The sequence below is a fragment of the Numida meleagris genome, chromosome Z (genome assembly GCF_002078875.1).
Source record: "Numida meleagris isolate 19003 breed g44 Domestic line chromosome Z, NumMel1.0, whole genome shotgun sequence".
NCBI classification, from domain to species: domain Eukaryota; kingdom Metazoa; phylum Chordata; class Aves; order Galliformes; family Numididae; genus Numida; species Numida meleagris.
Window position 1 is genome coordinate 64,667,364 of NC_034438.1, and position 24,552 is coordinate 64,691,915.

Here is a 24,552-nt window from a genome sequence, read left to right on the forward strand (position 1 = left end):
AATATTTTCACAAGCATTCAGGGACAACACCCAAAAGCCTTTATATCAGGGGAATTGCATCTGAGGGATTCCTTCCTTAGAGAGGAACAAATATGATTTTCTTATATGTTACTAGAATACAATTGGTGCAAACTCCTCAGGTCTCCTGCCCTGGAGTATTAAAGACTGCATTTTCAGCTCCTGTACTATTGTGCTGTTTTCTAGTAGCAGAAGGAGGAAAACACAAATGGGACCTGATTGTATTGTAATGATTGCAGTCCATCATGCACAACACGTTTCCTTGATTTTCAAAGCTTTCATGTGATTATTCTCTGCTTTGACTTAAAATGTGTCCTGAGCCTTGGAGTTTTGTAAGCCTGGAAGAAATAATGATGCTTTGCTTACCTAGAGGCTCAAGACTGCAAACCAAGCACTTGTTTGGATCCATCTGAAATTAAGCTTGAGATACTGACTGACACCTGAGGCTTTTCAATGAAAGCAGTTTTGTAGAACATGCTCGTTCAAGTTTTGGGGAGGATGAATATTATATTAATTTTTATCCTGGTGAAATGTGCCAATTTTCCCTTCATGCAGGTACACTGTCAAAGCAGGTGCAGATGGTTTTCCTCACATTGAGTTGCATTCCAGAGCTTTTTTGCAGCCAAGAAGCACAATTCACATACTAGAAGGAGCCAGGAGGAACAAGAAGAGTCCTGGGTACAACTAGGGTCCTGGCAGGGGATAGAGAGAGGTCACAGCCTTCCAGCAGGGTCACTGCCCCAGCAGGCAGCTCAGGTACTTCTGCCAGTTGCATTACATAGGCCAGGTTCATACCTGAATTGCATTAAACTTCATGTAGTACGAGAACTGTACGTCCACCTTAAGGTGATGCAACACTGATGAAAAGCACAGCATTGCAATGTATTTATTTTAGGTAACACATCTTTACAAGGGACTGCAGAAGCCACTGTTAGGTCCCTGTACAGAAGCTGTAAATGGCACACTGAGAAGGTTGTGCCTCTGAACAACAACAACAAGAACAAAACAAACCCATGGATCACATCTGCAAAAAACAAGATACAAAATATAACTGAGTATATTTTAGGATTCATTTCCACTGCTAGCCCCTTGGAGCATGATGAGGTGCTGCTGTGTGGGCATATCAAATGGAGTATTCTTTGCTAATGAGCTTCCCTAATGCCATTATCTTCCTAAGGCAGCAGAACAAGCCAAGTTTATTCAGCAGTTTTCCCTCACTTTCAGGGGAATTTGGATCTAAGTTGTGGTGAGGGCTCCATAACACTGCTGGTGATTCCTCATGGTTCTGTATGGCACAAGTCTAATCTTTACATTCCTAAGACTGACCCAGACAGCAGACAGCAGAAGAGCCACAAGAAAATATCTACATGGATAAATTACTGCGTAACAAGACACAGACATCCCATATTTTCTTTGTGCAATATCATGCAGAAGAGACAGAGACCACACTACACATTTTTTTTGATTTTTTTTTTTGCATCTGTTTTGGAAAAAAATATACAAAAAAAGCCAAGAAGAACCAAAATGGAAACGTGAGGTAAACGTTCCAGTAAAAGTACAGACAGAGGCTCCATTCTTTAAAGGAGACACACAGCAGTTATCACCATGCTAGAAGAATGAGATGCAGGAAAAGCCTAGAAACAGTGAGAAGTCATGTAATGAAGCCTTTGCCCCAGCTCTAACCATGGTATATGCGTTCTTTTTGTTCCCCTCTGCCTCCCCACCCCCCAAGTATCTTTTTATTCCTTAAAGAGTGTTGCTGAATTTTGAAATAGCAGTACGGATATAAATTCTGCATGGCAGTATTTACAAAAATGCAGACTGCTACTACAGACTGTGTCAGTTTAGGTGTTTTTTAAAAAATTTTTTTTAACTCACCAAAGCCCCTCAGTGAAAACGACACCGTCAGGGCACAACTGGCTCCATGGTGAGGCCAATCTGAATGCTCAGTAATGCCACTTCACAGAAGATGTGGCATCACTTTTCCCTTGCACTAGTGTTACTAGTTACCTCATAAATCTATGATGAAGATATGACACACTTAAAGCACAGCCTCTGCTCCACAGTGATGGCTGTATATCCCCATAGTCAATTCCTGAAGCCAGGTTCCACTGGGAGCTTTGGCTGGGCCTCGGGAAGGAACAGAGATCTAGGGACATGATATAGTCAGCTCACATGCTATCAGCTACTACTATAAATTTTCATGTCCAGTCTGTCTATATTGCAGACTGGCTATGCCATTTTAGTTATTCTTCAATAACTAGCACAATCACTCACACCAGAACAACCAGGCTCTGATTCAGTCAGATGCTTAAGGATACGTCAGGTCTGCCAAGCAGTCTGGAAGCTGCATGGCTAGCTGAAGTCCATGATGCTAAGGCTTGCTTAAGTAGCTCACTGAATCAAGGCTGGATGTTTACTACTTGTTGGTTTGGGTTAGATTTCTGATAACCGTTATTTTCATCTGAATTAAATATACGTAATTACTCCAGAGCTTACCAAGATCAGAATCTGACCCGCCGGTTGAAGCACTTTGTTATGGTAAGAAAAGGTAAAAGTGAATTTTTTCTCAAGATATATTAATTCAAAAAGGAAAAAAATCTGTGTACAAATATCACATAACAACACCAACAATTCCATAGATGTAGTTCCTCAGTGCACACTTTAAACAAGAAAAGGTTTCAGGTTTTTTTTTTTTTTTTGTTTCTTTTTCTATTTTGATTTTAAATTCTGGCATAATAATATTAAAGCTGACAAAAAAATCAGGGCAAGCTACATCACTTCCTCATACAAAAAATGTACAAAACATTAGCCTCTAACTAGACATAACATAATACTGATCATCACAGTCTGACACTTAGTAACTGTGTGTCTTGAAGTACTGTACTGGAGGGTAATAAAAAATAGCTTCTGTTGCCAATCTTCCATCTCAGGTCACTTCAGTCATAGAGGCAGAGTGATTCTGCAAAGAGGAAAACGCAGACGTGAGCATTGGAACCTACGTTGTCACTTGCATGTATTGTGTGAAATGAATGAGAAAGCCTTTCACTAAATGCAGAGATGTGACATCTGTCACCCAACTAACGTAGCGCTTTAGAGGAAGAAATTACTGCAAACATGACTATTGTCTGTTCTGAGCTCAAGACAGGACAGCCTGATCTGAGCCCTGCTCCTGGGCTGTGAATGCTAACTAGCTGGTCTGCAACACAAGGTGCCACTTTTTCACTGGGAATTTTCAAACTGGACTGGATTCTGTCCAGATGCTTGTCTGCAGGTTCAAAGTACTCCTTCCAGTCATGTAACTAATGCCATCTTATGTGCCTATCCTCAGTCACAAAGAGCCTATAAACAACATGATGTAGCATCACATCTTTGGCTTCATGTGATGTGTACATGTAGATCCTACAGATTGACGGTAGGCAACTTATAGATCATAAAAGCATACATAGAGTATGGCAAAACACAGGCAGGCACAAAAGTCCTCTTTGTGTGAAAACAGACAATGCTGATTCTTGGAAGCCAGTGTCCAGCGCTTCAGTAGCAGCATTGGGTTGTCCTCAGACCACACTGCATCTGCAGGGTTGGTATGCATGCAAGGCAAAACATGAGTAGGAACAGATGCAGAAATCTCCACGGAGAAGGACATCTCCTATGTCTGAAGGAACACGAACAAGCAGCCACTCCCAGGGATTAATTACAACAGCTTCTTAGTAGCTTCAGAGTAGGATCATGTTTTTCTCTTTCTCTTTTTTTTTTTTTTTTTTTTTACCCCTGCCTAGTAGGTGTATGGCCATTTAGAAGCTGATACCCTGAATCAGACAAAATTATCTTCTTGATGAGAGTGCACATCAACTGTTGAGGCTCGGTCCCTACCTGCAGTTCTCAGTCCGGAAGCTATAAATAGATGACTAGGTACAATTTTTCATAATCTGTGAATGCTTTTACCTCTTCAGCTCTTCTGTCATGCAGTATAGAAGGATTTAGTTTCTGGACTGCAAGTCCACCAAGAGAACAGTTAATACAGAATCAATTGAAAGTCTTCCAGCAGAGTTTTGCTGGAAGTCAATCACAACAGGTGTTAGAAGTATCTTTTCCATTTTCTTTATTATTTTCAATTAATTTGACAAACTGTTTGACAGAAGGTAGTACTAACCTTGCCACAAACCAAGCACACAGCAGTGACATGCCTGCTAATACAGGAAGTACAATTTAAAGGACAAATTCCAGAAGGGCATTTCAGACAACTGATGAACTACAATTCCTCCTTGTTCCAAGAAATTCTTGGCAGGTGGCATTTGCTTGTTTGTTTGGGGTAAGTTTCATTTATACCAACAACACAAGCCATCCAAACTTAGCAGTTTAACAGCAACATTATCAATGATGATAATCACACTAGCTTTTTTTTCAAACTTGAGAGAATGCTATTAGCTTCTTCTTTGATGGCTTAGAGAGTAGACAGAAAACAGTGTAAGATTTCTTATTTTAGAAACTACTGAGCAGTAATAAGGATAAAAAACTAATTTTTATCTTCATTGTTTGGACTGCATAGGTTATTCTCAGGATTATAAATCTTAGAGTAAATCTTTAAGACATCCCAAAAGCATTCTTAAGTGTGATTACATAGACTTATCTTCCCTTTTCTCTCAGTTTACTGTTTTTTCTAAGCAAAACTTTGTTATTGCACAGAAGGCATGTGAAATCCTACTGATTAAATTCTGGATGTGCAAGAGGGGCAGAAGGTCTACAGAATTTGGTGGCTTAAAGGATAAATTCCTTTAGAAAAATCTCCCTGATGCATATTTGCACTGTTCAGTGGGCTTAACGTTAGGAATGAAGCCAGCTCCAGTATTCAGTCTATCATATAGAACGTGTTTAGTGGTGGTATGGGTGGGAGGATTTATAGTACCTGTGCACTCAGTGTCTCCAGCGGACTTTCCACTCTTGGAAAAGCCATTAGTGGCATTCCTCGTGGGTCTTCAGGCTTCGGTTTAGAAGGAGCTCCATGGGTGCCTTTAAAGTTATGGACAACACATATCCCCTGTGTAATGTGTAAAATGCAGATAAACATAATGAGGTCAGAATGTGCTGTTCAGAGGAATAACTCACAGCAATTCCCACCAGGGTATTTCAACTGCAAGTTTTTGCACAGAATTTCACCTTGGGTTTTTGGGTAAAGGCATTGTCTGTCTCAGCCTTGGGCTGCAGTGCACTGACTGTCATAGTTGGCATTCTGGGCTGTCTTGGTAAAAGCGTTCATCCTCTTGGCTGAATCATTCTCAGCTTTCTTATGTTTTATACAGCAGACTCCCATGATGTCTGCTTTATCAGCCCAGAATCTTGGACTACGCTGTTGCTGCATCGTCTCAGCCAAATAATCCCTTGAGATTCTGACTGCCAGCTCCAAACAGTGAAAACAGCTCATTTGGGCACTCAGTCTGCCTCACATCTGGATGACACCAAGCTCATTTAGCACCACCCCTGCGTACTTCCAGCACCACTCCTGCAGTGTTCATCCTACAAGGCCTTCCCTTGTTCATGATGATACCAGTAAGACCACACCTTGCACATATCTGCTTAGAGTTTGGGAACAGAATAGAAGGAAGGCATGCAGGAGCTGACATATCTGCTGTCAGAGCAAATCCTACTGCCACAGCCAGTTCCTTGCTGGCTCTTCCTCTTTGCTGCTCCTTAGACCTGATTAAGGAGCAGGCTGCAGCCTGAGTGAGTGGTGATCACAGGTTATATAGATAAAGAATATATTTGCTGCTATGCAGTGGATAGTTTTGAATTATAGTTTTTAAATGGAATTAGGAATTTTTTTTTGTAACAGTGGGAATCACCTTGAGTACTGTGTGGATAAATTCTCATTAAGAGATCCCTCACCAAGCAAAGCACACCACACAATCAACAGTGGAGTAAGTAATATTCCAAGTCTAGAGGAAGACACTGTTCCAAGATTCTGAGGGAAGGCTTTTGATAGCATATTCTAATACATGTGATTATCCTAATGAATCAATCAAATTATAGAATCATCGAGGTTGGAAAAGACTACTAAAATCATGTAGTTCAACTGTTAACCAGTCACCACCATGTTCACTCCAGATGATGCTAAGTTAAGTAGTTCTGTCTCCAACGGAGTTTATCCTGACCTTCCTTTCTATTGTACTTCTTCTATGGTCAAAAACAAAGTGCGGAATGAAGACTATTACTCAGAACCCCAGACAACATGCTGTACCTTACATTTTTGCCCATAGAAGGCAGCCAGCAGTTTTGCAACATGTGAGGGAACAAGAGTCAAGCATCCTGCCTCCCTTTTGACATTAACTGAAATCTACACCATTTTCAAAGCATTTTTCCAGGAAGGTCATGCAAGAGCATGGTCAGTAATTAAAATAAAATCATCTTGAAATACACATGACTGCACAAATGTCATCATATTAGATGACTTATATTCATCATAATATTATATTCATTAATATCAATTTCATTTCATATTAGAATTTTCTCTGATGACACATTCATTATGTGGGGCTAGAATTAATTCCTAACAACTGGGTTAATTAGCTCCAAAAGACCACAGGAGAGGAGCAATGTTATGTTTGTTTTAAACACGTATTTTTAAAAGGAATGGGGAAGAACTGATAGGTTTACCAGAAACAAGGCGACTGCACTTCCCAGGATGAAGCCTGCGATCACGTCTGAACAATGGTTTCGATACTCAGAAACTCGATTCAGCCCAGTGAGGAATGCAGCACACAGGGTGCCCAGGCACAGCACAGGTTTGGCTAGCCTGCTGCTCTTTGTTTTAATTGTGCTCGTGATGTACATCTGAAAGAAAGGACAAATAAAAAATAAAAAGGAGTTGGCAAGAAACGAATTTCTTTCCCATGCAGCCATATCGTAATTCAGCAGAGATGTGACAAAATACACGGTTCATGAATAAAAGCCTTGAGAAATGGAGGAAGAGGTTTATGGTAACTCATGGAATACTCTCAGGTAAATAAAACAGGTACTGGAAAGTGATGTTTAAGGATGTCCAGTATCCAATCAACTGTATTTACATACTGGATTTCTGAGCTATTATGTACAGGCTCAGTTTCACTGTCTTCTCGACCTGTTTAAGTGCTTACTCAAATGCCAGCAAACACATGTGCCAGATGTAAATGACTCAATGTTTGCAAAGAACTTCTGCCTATACTCCTAATATTGCATGCAGCAATAACCTCCTGGTAGGTAAAGGGGCAGAGCAACTGCCCAGTGGGGTATATTTGCTTGTACCTAGGCAAAATTACTCTCTCTGCTGCCAATCAATTGCAGTACCACACTTTTAACAGCTGAATTGGCTAGATCTCTGCCTGAGGAAGTGAAGTCTTCTGGTGAACACATCATATAAAGGTGAATTCAATTTGTGAATTGGAACATTATGATGTGTAATAGAACTGGGATGGGACTAAGTTACACTGGAGGTTCCTGCTTCCTTTGTTTTTCCAGTCCATCATGGGAATGCACACACCTTGAAATGACAGCTCCCAACTGAGCACTAGGTGGCAATCTTGCCCCAGTTTTGCTGGTAGCTTGAGCTGCACCTGACCCGCTCTGAAACTCACGTTAAGGCTTTTATTTGGGAACAATAGGGAAAAAATATTATTTCAGTGAAGGGCCACTGTGTGAATAATTACTGCCCATCCTTTCACCCTGTGCATTTATTCCCGCAGAGGCCAATTCAAATGAGCAATTCAAAGATTGCTTTCTAATTCCCCACTAAAGCACTGCTGCAATTTACAACATCCAAAGGAAAATAATTACCTCCTTAAAGCAAGAATGCAGCCCTGCTGTGACAGCTGCAATCCCCAGCTAGAGAGAGCAATTCACACATACTTATTTTCTTAAGGGTACACGATGAAATGATGTTTAGCTTACTCATCATAGAATCATAGAATGGTTTGGGTTGGAATGGACCTTGAAGTTCCAGTTCCCCTGTTACAGGGAGGGACACCTCCCACTAGACCAGGTTGCTCAAAGCCATTTCCCCTCATACTGTCCCTACATGCCCTTATAAAAAGCCCCTCCCCAGCTTTCCTGTAGGCCCCCTTCAGGTACTGACAGGCTGCTACAAGGTCTTCTTGAAGCCTTCTCTTCTCCAGGCTGAAGAGCCTCAGCTCTCTCAGCCTGTCCCCATAGGGGAGGTGCTCCAGCACTCTCATCATCTTTGTGGCCCTCCTCTGGACCTGCTCCAACAGCTCCATGCCCTTCTTGAGTTGGCAGCCCCAGAATTGGATGCAGTACTCCGGGGGGGTCTCAAGAAAGCTGAACAGAGGGGAAGAATTGCCTCCCTTGACCTGCTGGTCACACTTCCCTTGATGCAATCCAGGATATAGTTGGCCTTCTGGGCTGCAAGAGTATGTTGCCAGCTCATGTTGAGTCTTTCATCAACTGACACCACCAAATCCTTCTCCTCAGGGCTGCTCTCAAGACATTATCCACCCAGCCTGTATCTGTGCTTGGGATTGCCCTAATCCAGGTGCAGAACCTTGCACTTGGCCTTGATGAACTTCGTGAGGTTGGCATGGGCACACCTCTCAAGCTGTCCAGGTCCCTCAGGATGGCATCCCTTCCCTCTAGTGTGTCATCTGCACCACTCAGCTTGGTGTCATCTGCAGTCCTGCTGAGGGCGGACTCCACCCCACTGTCCATGTTGCCTGTAAAGATGTTAAATGACGCTGGTCCTAGCACTGATCTCTGACAAATGCCACTCATTACTGGTCTCCACTTGGACACTGAGCCATTGACTGCAACTCCCTTAAGTGTGACCATCCAACCAATTCCTTATCCAGCAAGTAGTCCAACAATCAAACCCATTTTTCTCCAATTTGGTGACCAGGATGACATGCATGACTCCCTCACTCATATGAGAGTTCTCTTTACTACTGATAGGATGCCACCTAAAGCACTCAAAGATTCACACGTCTTGGCAGGAAAACGTAAACTTGTAGTAAAGAGAACATTTTTAGCAGTGAGGATAACTAACCATGAGAACAGATTGCCAAGGGAAGTGATAGCTTCTCTACCACAAGGAGGGTTTTAAACAAGACAGGCTGTTTTTCCTGAATCTGTGCTCCAGTTCATCCACAGATCATCAACTGAACTTGGAAATTACTGGGTGAGATTCTCCATTTTGGTCAAAACTCATGATCACTGTGGCTTTATCTTTATTGTTTTAGTCCCTAATGCAAAGATATTTTTTTAAGATTCTCACAGTATGTTTGCCCCTTCAGTTTATCAAAGCCTTGTGTAAGAGCCCAAAATCTCAGTGAAAGTTGCTTATATTTTATTTTCTACACTCTGTAGGATGCCTTGAAAATTTTCTAGACTACTATTTATGAGGTAAATTTATTTACAAAATTCTAAGTGTGAAAACCAATAGTTTGATGCGTGTGTGGGGGGAGGGATGTGAAAAAAGGAGAAAAAATCATATACAAAAATAATGAACATATGTTTTATCTATATAAATAATCTATTCAGCTTCCTTAGTTCATTTGTCAGCACTCCCAAGCAATGTATTTAGCAATGTGCAATGTGTGATAGTAGCATTCATCCTGCATGTGACTCCTCTCCCATCTATTTTCAGACAGACGAAAGCACAGACAGCCAAGGAAGCTTTATATAGACAGACATATATATGTATGCCTATATTTATACACTTATGTAAATGTACACTCACATATATTTATAATGTGTAGTATATCTGTGCTGAGGAAGGCAGAGTGGAAGAAGTCTATCCTGTCCTGTTGTAGAAGCGAGGGAGATTTATTTTCCCTGGGAAGATGACAATTTCAGCCTAGTTCTGGAAAATTCCATGTCCTGCAAGCTTTATAGATAACCTTTTCCTTTACCATGGAGATTTCTACACTAAGAGCCACTGACAACAATCTGTGTTACAGAATGTGATGCAACCTCCTGGACATTCACTACAGCTTCCTGAAGTGCCAGAACCTTGAATTTCAACAATTAATCTGGGAGGTGTAAGTGTATAAATGGAGGAAATTGGCAGTAGGGGTCACAGTGACCTGGGCTGCTGAAGAGATTTGCTGTAGGTGTTTAGAATACCCCATACACTGAAAATTTACTGTCTAGGTGTATTGCATCACTCTAGTATAGCCAAGAAGCAACCCAGGAGTAAATAAGAGATACTAGGTTGTGATAACCATCATGAGGTGGAGACTTCTAGCCAGATGGAGGTGACAGAGTTATTTGTGGATACTGCTAGACCAGTGCCTAGCTTAAGAATCCTAAAAATACTACCAAACTGTTGACGAGAGTGCCGAGTTGTAGCTTTTAGCCATAGAGACCCTCCTGTGACTGTACAAGAGCTCTCATTGCTTTCCCTCCAGAAAAAGCAAACAGGAGAATCAGCAAGAGTCTACGATAAGAGGTCACTTAAGTGCAGTGAAATACTTAAATTTTACATGTTCAGGTTGATTATCACCACCTGTTGAATGCCCTTGTCATTGATTCTTCTGTGACCTTTCTCAGAGTGCCTAACTAGGATACCTATATGCAACATACCATTTTATTTTCTTTTATTTTTGTCAGAAACATTCACAAATTAAGGAATACTCCTAACATATCATCTCCTCTTGGGTAATGTACTTAGAAGCACGTGTTTCTAATTGTACAGCAGCCTGCACTATGCATAGAGACAGCCCTACCTGGGAGGGCTTACTTGGGAGATTAATAAAACTGCATTAGATATAATTTCAATTTTGATGTAAACATGGAAGCCAGTGCTGCTGTTTTTTTTTTCTTTTTTCTTTTTTTTCTTCCCCTGCTTTAGGCATACAAATTTCATCTCTGTCTGAAGGAATTAAAAGAGTCACGTTTTGGGTTCTCAGCTTATTTGGCAGATGACAAGAAAAAAAGCCTATTTGATTAAATATAAAACCCAGATTATAGAAAAGAACAACACAAAACCAAACGAACTACAATAGGAGCACTGTCACTAGCAAAGTAATGAACAAATCAGTACAGAGATGTCTCTAAAGGATTCTTGAGAATCAGTGATGTGACAGCACCTTTACTGCTGGAGGGTGTTCTCAGGCAGAGCTCTGGGCTAAAATTGTACTGCAGACTGAAAACTTGTGGCTCAGAAAGAGTTATGCCTTAAATCTTAGGCATCAGACTCAGGCCTCTCTTATTTATGCACCTGTCCCACAAGGGCTGAAGGCAGTCATCCCTCTGCATGCCATTTGCTTCCCACTAGAGCCAAGGAGAAAGCACCCCAGCTCCTTCACAGCCTAGGGCTGAGAAACACTGAACTACTGGAGACTTAAGCTCAGGAAGGAAAAGTACTACTCTCCTTCAGCTGTAGAAATCAGTTGTTTGCAGAAGATGTGCCTTCCTAAGAACCAAAGTCCCTGGAAGGCCTACCCAACCTGATCCTGAAGCAGCCATCTTAACATTCATCATAGAATCACCGAATCATAGAATCATTAAGGTTGGAAAAGACCACTAAGATCATCTAGTCCAACCATCAGCCCATCAACCCATCACCACCACGCCCACAATCACAATGAAAACAGCTTCTGCAACAATGCCAAGTCTGTTGGGAACTGTATTTCACACATGGTTTGCATTACTCGAAGTACTGCATGCAAAACATTATGAGCTTTGCAAGCACTTCCCAACAATCCCTGATCAGAAGAGTTAACAGTTTATATATCAGTCATTAGTCATACAAAATTCAATGGAAATGTGGTAAATGAAACAGCAGTGGGTGGCCTCTTCTTTACACAGCAATAATCTGGTGTTTTATCACCTGCTACCAAGATCAGGGTAAAATATTCAGTAAATAACATGTCATTAATAGATTCAAGATTTTCCTCAAATTCTGATGACCTATAGAGAGACTCTGCCACTCATTTGAGTCTGACTGGAAAAAATCCCTGGTTATGTTAATCCCTGTTGTAGTGTTCATGAAACATGAGCAGGGAAAAGAAGAGGTTAAATGCTTACTTGAAGGCCTCTGAGCAAATCAGCAGCAAAAATGAGATTAGAATCTCATGCCTCTACATTACATGGTGCTGCAGAAGCAATGAGAACTTGATTTGCTTTTATTAGTACAGAGAGAGAAAAGGGGTTTTCCCTATGGATAAAGAGGAAGTCTATTCCTGAAACAACCAGCTTTTCCTTCAAAAACATGTTGTATGACTCATTTTGGATGTACAGACAGAAACCTCTCATACGAGTCAGCAATCATCCCCGGTACTCACTGTGGCATATAAAGCTGAGTAGATGCTTAAAGCAGCATGTTTGGATGGAAAGGATCTCCTCGCTTTTTCAATCACCTCCACATCCCCAGTGCAGATGTTGCCATTGTTGATGAACTGGTGGTGGGTCCGACAGTCGTTTCCAGTGTAGTTGGGTTTACACACAGTCAGGAAGTATGGAGCCAAGTTCCCAGTCACAACCTGGCCAGCATTTACAAATATGTCAGTGGCAAAAAGTCCAAATGCAAACACTCCTGTGAGGAAAGGTTAAAAATAGTTATTATTCAAATAAGTTTAAGATAATCTTGGTACCTGAAGGAAGAAATGTAACAAGAGGAAAAGGAGCAAACCCTGCTGTCATTACCTGGAAAAAACCCCTGCTGACTCCAGCAGAGCCCTGTATCAAATGTATAACACAGAAGGGTGAGTTCTTAAACTATGGCAGGTGCTTAACAGTATCTCCAGAAGGAACAGGAAAAAAAGGCTGAACATGGTATATGACCATAAGTACTTCTGTAATTCAAGTTCTGAACTAAATTGTGAGCTATAGGTTTCACTGAAAACTATGCATCTGTGCTGCAAAGGTTCAAAGTCTGAATATCAAGACTGAGTTTTTAAGAATGTTTATGAATTTTTGCCAGATCTGTGCCAAAAATAGTAATAAGTGCCTCTGAACTATAAAATAAAAGCCTGAAGGAGTAGTATTGCTCTAAGACACAATACTGCCATTACCTTAAAATATCATTTGTCTTTTGTATTGTGATTATTCTGCATTGTGCTGTAGTAAAATAAAGATTCTGATCCAGCAATATTTGCCAGGTCCTTTAGGATAAATTCTCAATGCTTTGGTGCAGAAGAAATTTCCACACAGGCCCAGCTCAGTTTATGTCAGCAGGAGCACATACCATCATATGCTACAGCAGAATGTGTGCACTGGAACCCAGCAGCATTTGCAGGTTTGAGGAGCATCCCCTGCTTGAAATTGCAGTTGTCACATCCTCCTTTGACTCCCTGTGAGTATTCTCAGCATCTACTACAGCTGCTATGAACATCTAGTGGGATCTTTGCTTGCAAGAGCTCACTACATACCAAGGGAACAGAGCATCAGGTTTCCAGTAATGCCAAACCCAAACGTTCTGAAAGACTAAATCAGCTCACCTTTCCCTCACCCATCACTAAGGTAGATTGAAGTATCACATAAAAACAAACAAAATAACTATCTAGGAGAGCTGCAACTGCATTGCTTATCTGTATTAACCTGAAAAAGGAAAAAAGTACTGGTGCAGTCTGATAAATAAAAATAACAGGGCGTAGGAATGTAACACACTCAAAATGCTTTATATCAGATTAAAAAGAATCAAGGATAGTTCTGCAGGTGTTGTAATCCTGCCTGTAGGTAACAAAAATCAGCAGGGCCACAACTGACAGTGAGATCCTTCTAAACATAACGGGCCTACCTTCATGGGACATTTGTGTGGACTGTAACATGAAATAAAGCCCATAACTAAAAAAGAATAGAAGAATACAAAGGACTCCCTGGTGCCGCTCACTCACCAAGGTGGTGTGGCTGACGCAGCCATGCTGCAGCACAAGTCTCTTGCTGGGGTGTCTGTGGTCCTAGACTGCAGGACTGGTGTACAGGGAAATGGAGTGTGCTGACTCTGCTCCTTTAATTCCTTTATCCCTCTGTTAATACTGTAAACCCATGGTTTTACAACCACTGACAGGAATTCCTCATCTACATTAAGCAGCACGTAAGCAAGTTCAAGTGAAAAACCCTGTAGATAGCTTTTTGGCTGACAAAAAATTAATTCATGCCAGAAAATTGCTTTATGTACTATTCTTTGGCCAAATTAAAAAAAAAATGGCACAGATTGCTTTAAATGGTATCATTTTGATGCGCTGTGCAAATCACTGGGAATGCAATGAGAATTATTACCCAGCTCTTCATGATCCTAGAGGAAATGTAAAAGCCAGACAAATACTGCAGTATGACCCATGGACTTCATGGTAACGTTAGTACAAGTCAAAAACTGAGGTGTTTCAGGAAAAGCTCATGGGCTTCACACAGTTATTTCATTCCCTGTGCAGTGCACAGGTACAAAGGCAGTGTTCTGCTCTGAAAAAAAGAAATTTCAATATCTGCGTTTTCCCAGTAATTGGTAATGCTGAAAGTGCTGGCTCAGACTCAGCTGCTGAGGGCTGCAGTACTATGGAGAACAGCAGAACAAGCCATGGTTGAAGCCTTTGTCAAGCTTTTCATTGTGGTGCATATTGATCTCTGTAATTCTCCTCATGTACTTCTGCCAAACTACGCATTATGAAAATCATAGCTATGTGCAGCACTGAATCCAGCAAGCAGGAATGTAACCCTTGCAGACCAATTACGCGTCACACGCTCCCTGGAGACTCTGCAATGGAGCTGGTTCTAATTGATTTAAAGTCTGTAGAGCCAGTGAGTTTTGGTAGTGATGGAGTCCCCTGATGGTTTTTGTACATAAGGAATCCATCTGTTTAGCCAATTTGTTCAGTGACCTACAGCAGTCAAGTTAACTGACCAGGGCATGAGAATGCAGTGATGTGGTTGCCAGGTTTTTGGCGGCAGGCAAACCACTGCTGGAAGGCTTCATGGAAAGGGTAACCAGCCCTTTGCTCTTTACACTCATCCAGCTGAAGTTTGTGATGCAATGCTACAGAGAGAACAGGAGAGCTTGTACTTGCATACTTTGGTGATCAGGTTTAATGGAGATGATACCACCCTCTTAAGAAGCAGTGCTGTATCATACTGTGTTCACTCTGACCTAGAAAATCTGGGAATGAACGTCAGTCCATAACTTGAGACACACTGAAAAAGGACGTACATAGCACAAGGCACATTCAAATGAGACCTGTAAAAACACAGTCTATATAGTTGGTTGTTCACACAATGGATGCATACAGGATAATTTAAGTTACTTAAAGCCACTCCTTCCCTTCATATACATGTATCGCATAGTTTGGCTGCAGAAGGAGACCTTAAGGAATGGAAGATCTGCTTAAAAATGCTGAGGACAGACGATATGAACCTTAAATCCTTATAGCTCTACTAAAACTATAGTTGGAGGATGCATCTAAATCTTCAGCAGCTTCAATTCTGAATGCTTCAGGTTTAATTTCTTCATTTACATCCCCCTATAAATTGCTGCCAAATAATTCTCCAAGCATAAATCCATAACTGTAGGGCTATCACTAACATGCATCTCCAACTAAACTCCCTGGGTGTCTGTTTGTCAGCGTCATCTCCTCCCTCACTGTTACCTTAGCTGACTTGTTTTCTCCCTGCAACTCTTGCCCGAGCTCACTCTTCTTCCACTCCGTATCTCTCTCTGACATCACTGACTGCAGGTGCTTGCTGATTTCATGGAAACTCTCACTATTACGGACATTTTAAGTGCCCCTGATTTGAAACAAAACACACACACACAAAAACAAACAACCAAAAGAGTTGTACATGAGCTGCTGAAAAGACATTGGGAAGAAAGAAGTCAGAAGTCATCGGGTGGAAGTGGGAATGAGGAGGCAAAATGCTTCAAGAGAAAAAACCCCACAAAACCATTAGGTAAGGTGACATAAGAAACAATGCATTCAGTAGCTCAATGGACATCAGAAGCTATCCTCTTGGGTAACATATTGTCATGTCTCCTACAAAGTGTACTTATTGAGAAACAGCTCCTTCTCCCAGTGCACTGCCTAATGTCTGAATTTGTCACACTCTTAATTTCCTGGAAAAAACTTTCATATTACACATGCATATTTGCATTCCCACAACCTCTTTCCCACTCCTATGAATGTGAAAAGCATCTGAGTTTCAAAGGAAGGAATCCCTGGAAAAGCTTCTGGTTCTGCACAAATGCCGATCTTCAGCCAATCTCTGCTGAGATTGTCCTGTGCATCCAATTAAGCCATCCAAGCTGAGTGAAGCAGTTGATAGAAGGAAAGGACGCATTTGAAGGGACCCGGATAGGTTTGAGATATGGACCTGTAAGAACCTAATGACATTCAACAAGGCCATATTAGGAAGAAATTCTTCACTCAGAAGGCAGTGAGGCCCTGGCACAGGCTGCCCAGAGCAGTTGTGGGTGCCCCATCCCTGGAGGTGCTCAAGGTCAAGTTGGATGGGGTCCTGGGCAGCCTGAACTGGTAGGCGGCAACCAGCCCACAGCGGGGGGTTGGGGCTGGGTGGGCTTTAAGGTTCCTTCCAACCCAACCGTTCTATGATTCTATGATTCCGTCATTTTTAGTCCAGTGACCTAGACTCTGCTAAACCACCCTTCATCATTATATTTTAAAGAGTGTTTATAAAGGAGACCTGTATTATTAGCCATTTTACAACTAGAGAGATGGAGGCTGCAGGAAAATTTACTGCTTGCTGCCACTGCATCAGGAACAGGCTCATCAGCAAGCTTCTTCTGAGCAATCATAATCAGACCCCAGGATCAGTTTTTATCTCCTGGGGAAGACCCTACAAGGCCCCAGGCATGTACTGCCTCCTGTGTCTACCTGCTTCCTTCATGAGTGTCCTTCCTAAATACAGCTTCTTCAAGACATAAGAACATGCAAGAAGAAATTCAGTGCAAAAGTGCTCTGGAGCCTCAAAACTCTTCCCTATGGGTGCAGATGATTTCCTTCTGCTTAGCTGATTTGTGACTATTGGTTTTCACCTAGACAGCAGTCAGCTTAGAGCCTGGAAGTAGTGAAGTTTGGGTTGTCCCCAATGCAGAGACCCAATTCTCATTGTGGAAGTTCTTCAGTGATAAGAAGTGAGACCTTTGGCAGTTTAAGCCACGCACCCAAATACAGGCAGTCAGTTAATGACAGGGTGTGCACTGTTTTACTGTGGAAGCAGACAGAAGGATAAGGTCAGGCTAACTATGTCCTGCAGCTGCACAGGGAATTGACATCAGAGCTCTTGGGTTTATCTATCCCATTACAATAAACTCAAAGTGTGTGTAAATCTTGTAAACCTTTATTTGCCAAACTAAAGCCTTAATTTGCCGAAATAAAGCCTTAATTTCATTATTTAGCTGCCTACTGTGAGGTGGCCCCATACTTTAAATTAAGCTGTCAGCAGAAGCTGATCTGTGCCATTTGTTAACTGCAAATTATGCAGCTCCAGAGTAAAAGCCACTGGTAATAAATTCGTGAAGCAAGTTGCATTTCTAAATATCTAGAGAGAGAATACTTGCATGTTATCAGAGCTTTGCAGGTCTACAATTTAATCACATGGATTAGAAGCCTAATGCACTGATATTGAAATGCAGCAAAATGCACACTCTGGTCACCCTGCCAGACTGAGTCAGTGAGGTCTGAATCACGGTCCTGGGGGTGCTATTTAGCTGTATGTGAACATACTAAATCCATGACTAAGACCATCCACCAAGGAACATTAAAATAATTTATACCTCTATTTGTAATACAAATAATGAAGTATAGCATGGCAGAGAATGAAGGATGGGGCAAGATGTTAACAGGGGTACATGATAGGGAAATCACCACAAGAAGAGGGGAATGAAAGTGCAAAATACTGTGTGTATTCAAGCTGGTTGAGGCTGAGGCCCAAGAAACCATCACTCTTCCTTCCTAATTTCTCAAAGGTCCAGGATAAAAATGATGCATTTTGGTATCTGTTCTTAAAAAAAACACTTGTAAGGGCTGGGGAGGGGATGGAGGGGAGATGATGTGAGTAAAGGGTAGCAGTGCTATACCAATATTTTAGACAGAAAAAAACAACTCCAAAGCAATTGTACACCCCTTGTTTGACATGAAAATCTCCAAAATAAATGCCTGCAGAAGAAATATAAAAGATAAAGAGGAAGATGGAACAAATTGCAACATATGAGGTTCAACAAGACTAAGTGCCGGGTCTTGCGCTTTGGCCGCAACAACCCCAAGCAACACTACAGGCTTGGGGCAGAGTGGCTGGATGGTTGTGTGGAGGAAACGGACCTGGGGGTATTGGTCAATGCTCGGCTGAGCATGAGCCAGCAGTGTGCCCAGGTGGCCAAGAAGGCCAATGGCATCCTGGCTTGTATCAGGAACAGTGTTGCCAGTAGGAGTAGGGAAGTCATTGTCTCTCTGTACTCAGCCCTGGTGAGGCCCCACCTCGAGTACTGTGTCCAGTTTTGGGCCCCTCACTGCAAGAAAGACATTGAGGCCCTGGAGCGTGTTCAGAGGAGGGCGATGAAGCTGGTGAGGAGTTTGGAGCACAGGCCTTATGAGGAGCTGGGATTGTTCAGTCTGGAGAAGAGGAGGCTCAGGGGAGACCTTATCGCTCTCTATAACTACCTGAAGGGAGGTTGTAGTGACCTGGGGGTCAGCCTCTTCTCTCTTGTAACTAGTGACAGGACGAGGGGGAATGGCTTCAAGTTGCACCAGGGGAGATTTAGGCTGGACATTAGGAAACACTACTTTTCTGAAAGAGTGGTCAGGTGCAGGAATGGGCTGCCCAGGGAGGTGGTTGAGTCACCGTCCCTGGAGGTGTTAAAGAAATGTTTAGATATAGTGTTGAGAGACATGGTTTAGTGGGGTTATTGGTGGTAGGTGGATGGTTGGACTAGATGATCTTGTAGGTCTTTTCCAACCTAGCTAATTCTATGATTCTATGATTCTATATATCAAAGTCTGACATTTCCAAGCTAAAACAACTTTCTTTCACTGATAAAGGAATTGATTTTCTAAATACAGGAACACAGCAGTTTTCACCTATCTTGGATGCACTAAAGGACTTGATATATACTGAAAGAAGTTGAGAGGCATTTTTTTCACCACAAAAGGCGAAACATGCAGAACTCATGTTTGGGCCAGGGAGAAAGAAGAAATTTTTGTCCACCTTTCCGTAGACAAAGAACCAAGGGGGAATTTAAGTTAAAGCTCAACTGTCAAGGTCCCCATGAAACTAATGAGGAGAGAACTGTAGGACAGACAGCTGCTGAGGGCCCGAGGAAACAAGAGAGAATAAGTAGGAAGCATAGCAGGCAAGGTATGAACGTGAATGAAAAGAATCATGAGGCACTGTGAACATCCCAGAGGAGCAGTGGGATTTTGGTTTTGTTTAATTCTTTGCACCACTACCAGAGTACAAAAAAAGTGCCTTATTGTGCATATATGAAGTAAAAGCCAGAGAAGAATAAGAACAAGTCTAGCAATTAAATGCAACAGATCCCTCAGTGATAATGTGGCAAGAGTGCCTACCTTTCATACCACTAAAGATACCCTGAAACTCTCTGCTTGTTATGTGGAAAGCAAATTTAGTCCACTATTCTTAAAAATCCATCTTTTCCTTGCATCCCTAGCTGTGGAGTGAGGGATGGTCTAAAAACATCATCTTTCTAAAATCTGGGAACTGTAGCTCTCAAAAGCTCTCTGTAATGTGCCTTTCTGAAATCAGTGTTCATTTCCCTTAGACATGAGCACCCAGGCACAATGATGGGTATTTCTCATCCTTTTTAGTAATATCAACTGTGATGACTTAAAAGATAAAGCAGTATTCAACAGAGCTCAATTACTACTTTTTGGAGGTACTCACTGACATCTCTTGCTCCCACATCTGGGCCAAAAAGGACAACCAGATTTCAGTATTCAAATAATTCTGTATCAAGACTGAACTGGCAGCAAACTTCCTTGTAACAAGCCAGACCACTCGCTAGGATATCTTGGGAGAAAGCCTATTCTCTATTTCTGCTACTTATGGCCCTCTTATTTAGCAAGAAAAGACCCATGTAAGGAAATCCATGTAGGAGCAACTTGTTTGTCTCTCCACAGCCAAGCGTCCAGGTAAACCTCTTTCTGGAGTGAGTAGCTGTGTGAAGCTAACTTCCCTGATGCTCCAGCATGGGCAGCATCTGGCCAGCCCCTTTCATGTTTCCAAATGCATTTGGAATTTGAATAAAAGAAGAACAGCTATTTTTAGTTCCTTTCATAAATGATTTCACCCAATTTTCAGCAGACTGCTTTTCTCACTTCCCTGCAGAGGCAGGGAGGTTTCTGACAAAAATGTACAATCAGTGTAGTTTAAAATGAGACCAGCACTTAAAGCTATTTCTAATAAGGTTAACTTCCTCTCTCACTGGAAGACAAACAAAGATGCAAAGCTAAGACTGATTCTTTCAGCAGGTTCATATCCTTCTCCTCTCTAAGGGTCCACTGTATCATCATTGCCTCCTCCTCCTCTACCAAAACAGTAGAGGAAATGCCTTGGAATAAAGCTAGCTTAAGTGAAAGCAGGGCAGAAAAGTGCAATTATAAGAAAACATACAGAGCAAGTGCATAGCCTCCACAGTTTAACCTCTTTTAGTACTGATCCCGCAGGCGAGAATATTTGATTAGGACTCTGCAAAACATGCTGAATGTGCTGCAACAGCCAAACAGCCCCGAGTAGGCCAGTGGACTCCAGTACCCTGCTTTTCTCTTAATGGCAGTTTACTATCCATCAATATATCCTAGAGGTTATCCGAAGTTCAAGGGTATTTCATTTTTAATGTCTTTTGTGCTAATGAGCAGCACACAGGACAGGCGTGGATAAAGAACCACAGGTGGTTTGTCTCCATACACCATAGTGTATGCGAAGGTAAGAAGCTATTTCACTTCCTAATCTCTGTGCATGGAGCAGGAGGCACAGAGAGAGGAGAGTGAGAAAGAACACCATGGCTCTTCATCCTTTGCAGCAGGTATTTGCTGATTATGAAAGCCTACAGGTGGGGCCATGTTCTGTGGAAACCACGCACCCTTCACCACGGTTACACCAGCACTTTTTTTCCCCAAGAAATCAGTATTGACATGGAAGAAGCGATCCAGGTATTTTCAACTTTTTGTTCAGCTGCTGCCTTTAAAACTCAGTTTTTAACTGTCCATTCAGTTTGGGATCAGGAAGCCTTCAGGGAATAGTAAGTTTCGCTGCCAGTGCCAGGGCTGAAACTAAGCTGCAACACTGTTCCTATCCCTGCCCCAAAAGGACCTGTGGGGTTGTCACCTCAGCGAGGTCTCCTTGGCATTTTTCTACTTATCTTGTGAAAAGGGCATAGTGGTTCTTAAGTACAATAGGAAGTAAACTCCACATGGTTTATTGATAGAATTACTTCACTGTTTTCTCAACAATGAACTCAATACAATATCTAAAAAAACCCCACACAGGATAAAAATATCAATGCTATTTATAAGTGGGCTCTGGGTTTTTTTTTACGCCGTGCTCAGCTGAACATTATGTGCCAGAGCTATAGAAGTTAAAATTAGAGCTAAAAAAAAAAAAAAGCTAAAGAGATGGGCTGCTGAGCACTGATTTGTAAGTAAAATGGGTATTGTACACAGAATAGCAATGATGGAATTATTCATATAAGGATTTGATTGGCATAACCTTTCTTCAAGGGTCCAGAAGAAGCGTTAAGCTCAGCAGAACAGGATATAAACCAGGCCCAGACAGCATGATATGGCACATTTCAAACATTACCTTGCAAATCCCGAGGGGGACTATTCCTCTAAAGTAGAATTTACCTGCAAAGATTTCACAGCTTAATTAAATTTGCACTGTAGATCATTAAGATCTTTTGTTCCGTTTTGGTGCAAACAGGAACTAAATTTGCAGTGCTAAAGATGCTTACCTATAAAACGTATGATTCTTCGAAGCAGTGGGTTCAGGTAACAGCACTCTCCAGTCAAAATAGTCTTCTCTTGAATGATTAGGGTTTCTCTGGTTGACTTTATGAAATACATGGATATCTCACCAATAAAAATCTGACAGGAAAGGGAAAGAAGCAGAAGGTTAGAAGTGACACAAGCAAATACTGAAACATGGGTGTCTGGTTCCAGCCCACAGAAACTACTGCACACCGCTGTGTTTTGGGACACTGCACTTCCACAGTGAGGCTACACCACTCAGTTGAGATGTCCTGTTGTGACCCAGGTCCAAGCCAAGAAAAGGGCCGTCCGTTCTCACGTTCAGTGGCAAGACACACAAAATTTTAGGTCTTCTTATACTAATTTCTGGGATACAGGGAAAAAACAAAGCTTTACCATTACTGTGGATCACAGAAGCAATTATTTTACTACAATGAACACAGAATTTGTCACGTCCTGGGATTAGCACTTAAAATCTACAGACAGGACAGGCTTTACACATGGAAAGCTTCTCTCCATGCAGAAAAAGCGGAAGCTGATTTTGCAGACTTCCACTCCAGCATTCTACCAGCAAGCCTCACAACACTGGATATTCTTTACAGTTTTTACACCTTCTTAGAAGTACATTTGTCTGAGTCTGCCACAAAGGCAGAAGAGATCTTGCCACTGCTAGGAAGAGATTTAGATGGACAGCCCTCCATTGGAAACTTGTCAGAAGTCACAAAACTCTTGAGGTCACTGAACATTTTGAAGGTCATATGCTGTATTAGTACTAAGCAAGTAAAAACTGTCAGGATATGAAGGCAGCACTGGCAATTACCCACAACATTACATTGCTTGCATGGCTCCCTGCATAGCCTGGCTTGGTGTCATGGTACAGCTGAACATGCCTGGAACAATTCCCACGAGGAAGGCTGGATGCAGTCACTGCTCTTTACACCATAGTTGAACCACTCAGCCACAGATTGCACATGGAGGGCACTATGAAGGCCACAAGATGATTTCTGATCTGTTTTATTTACTGTCTGTCCTGTTTTATTTATTAAAACACCAAAATGTAAATCTCCAGGGATCTACTGATCTTCACGTTAACGGTTCTTGTCTAGTAAATATATGTTTTGTGAACAGAACATTCATTTTTTTAATGAAATATGATAGCTGTTTCCCATAGGGGTGGGATCACTATCTCCTAAGTGCTCAGAATTAATTTAATTCTGCTGCACGGAAGTATGTCTGCCCTTGCTAAAGCTGGGCAGATTTTGCTCACAGGCTTCAGAGGCAGCAGTGGTCCACTCACAGCTGGCACTTCTGCCAACCTCACCTATCATGATTTGTCTGCAGGCTTCAGAAGGGGAAACTGAAGTTTAGAAAGACAGAGTTTGCAATGAGAGTCCTTTGAGGGGAGAGAGGGGGGAACAACAACACACTGAAGTGGAGAAATGAGCTTTTAAAAAGAAAGCACCCAAATGAATTAATTAAAAGACAGTTATTATAAGGCGCACAATAGGAATCCATAATAGTCAAAGAAAGCTATTACTAAAGTGTGTGCACATACATGCACACAGACACAAAATTAGCACAAACCTCAAGGAACAAATCCGAGCTCACTTGGCTGGAATGGTATGCTGTTTCAAGGGCAAAAATTTATCCCTATTAATCCAGATGAGCATCCTTATTGATTATTGACATTCAAGCCAAGTATGCTCAACCTCTTTACAAATTCTAACTGCTGATGGTGAGAGATGTAGTTGTAAAATGTATGTCAATAATGGCATCTGGGGGGTAGGAGCCAATGCATGGGAGCCACACTGAAATATTGCCTTTCTCTCGTTTCAATGCATCTGCTCTTAACAGAATTGGCAAGCAGTTCAATAAGCTCAGCTCCCTAACTATGGGGCAGGGAATTAAGAAACAGACCATCTGCACTAAAGCAGTTTAAAAGTGACACTGTTTCAAATTATTTATTATCTGAATTATGATAATACTGAGAAGTTTGAGTTAATGCCTTGCCTCTCTGCCTCTCTCCCTGGGGCACTACACACACATTGAGAGAGAATTCACACTCTGAGGAAATTGTAGTCTGTGAGGAGATGAGAAAGCTGACTTAAAATAACCTAAACTTTTCAAATGAGAGTTAGGTATAAGACATAGTCATAGTCCTTCTTTAACAATACATCATTTTAATGTTCCTTTTCATCAGAAGTTGACTGAGTGTTTTCCAGGCTCAGTTTCATCTTGGCTTCCAGGAACGTGGCCATCTTGCACACTCCTACATGACACTCAGGTAGACAGATTAGTTCCATTTAGACTTAGAAGTAAATTTTGCCATGGTATAAATCTGTTCAGCTTCCCTCCACTGATTAAGCAGAGCTATCCCAGATTTCCTGTAGCACAGCAAAATATGACTTTTTAACTGACCACTCCTTTCAGTTTAATACAGTCTCCAGGTATGTATTAATAGCACTGTATTTGTGCGGTGGCTCAAGCTAATTCAGTGTAGCTGGACTATACTCATGGCTCTGCCCCTGTCACTGCACTTAGTTGCCTGAATTTGAGGATTTTATTTCCTTATACATTTTATGTGGGCTATAGGAAGTGATTCAGGGCCTTGCTGAGCTCT

The 24,552-nt window shown here is 41.7% G+C and overlaps 1 protein-coding gene across 3 annotated transcripts in view; it reads right to left on the minus strand.

Annotated features, from left to right (window-relative positions):
- Nucleotides 327-24,552, minus strand: part of PLPPR1 (phospholipid phosphatase related 1) — a 132,962-nt gene continuing 108,736 nt past the window's right edge. For all 3 annotated transcript variants that reach the window (XM_021380460.1, XM_021380462.1, XM_021380461.1), the window contains exons 4-8: nt 21,917-22,049; nt 12,288-12,538; nt 6,670-6,846; nt 4,925-5,056; nt 327-2,980 (exon numbers count right to left, since the gene is read on the minus strand). In XM_021380460.1, coding sequence (XP_021236135.1) covers nt 2,948-2,980; nt 4,925-5,056; nt 6,670-6,846; nt 12,288-12,538; nt 21,917-22,049 — 726 coding nt within the window. In that variant the 3' untranslated portion in view covers nt 327-2,947. The remainder of the gene's footprint in view (nt 2,981-4,924; nt 5,057-6,669; nt 6,847-12,287; nt 12,539-21,916; nt 22,050-24,552) is intronic.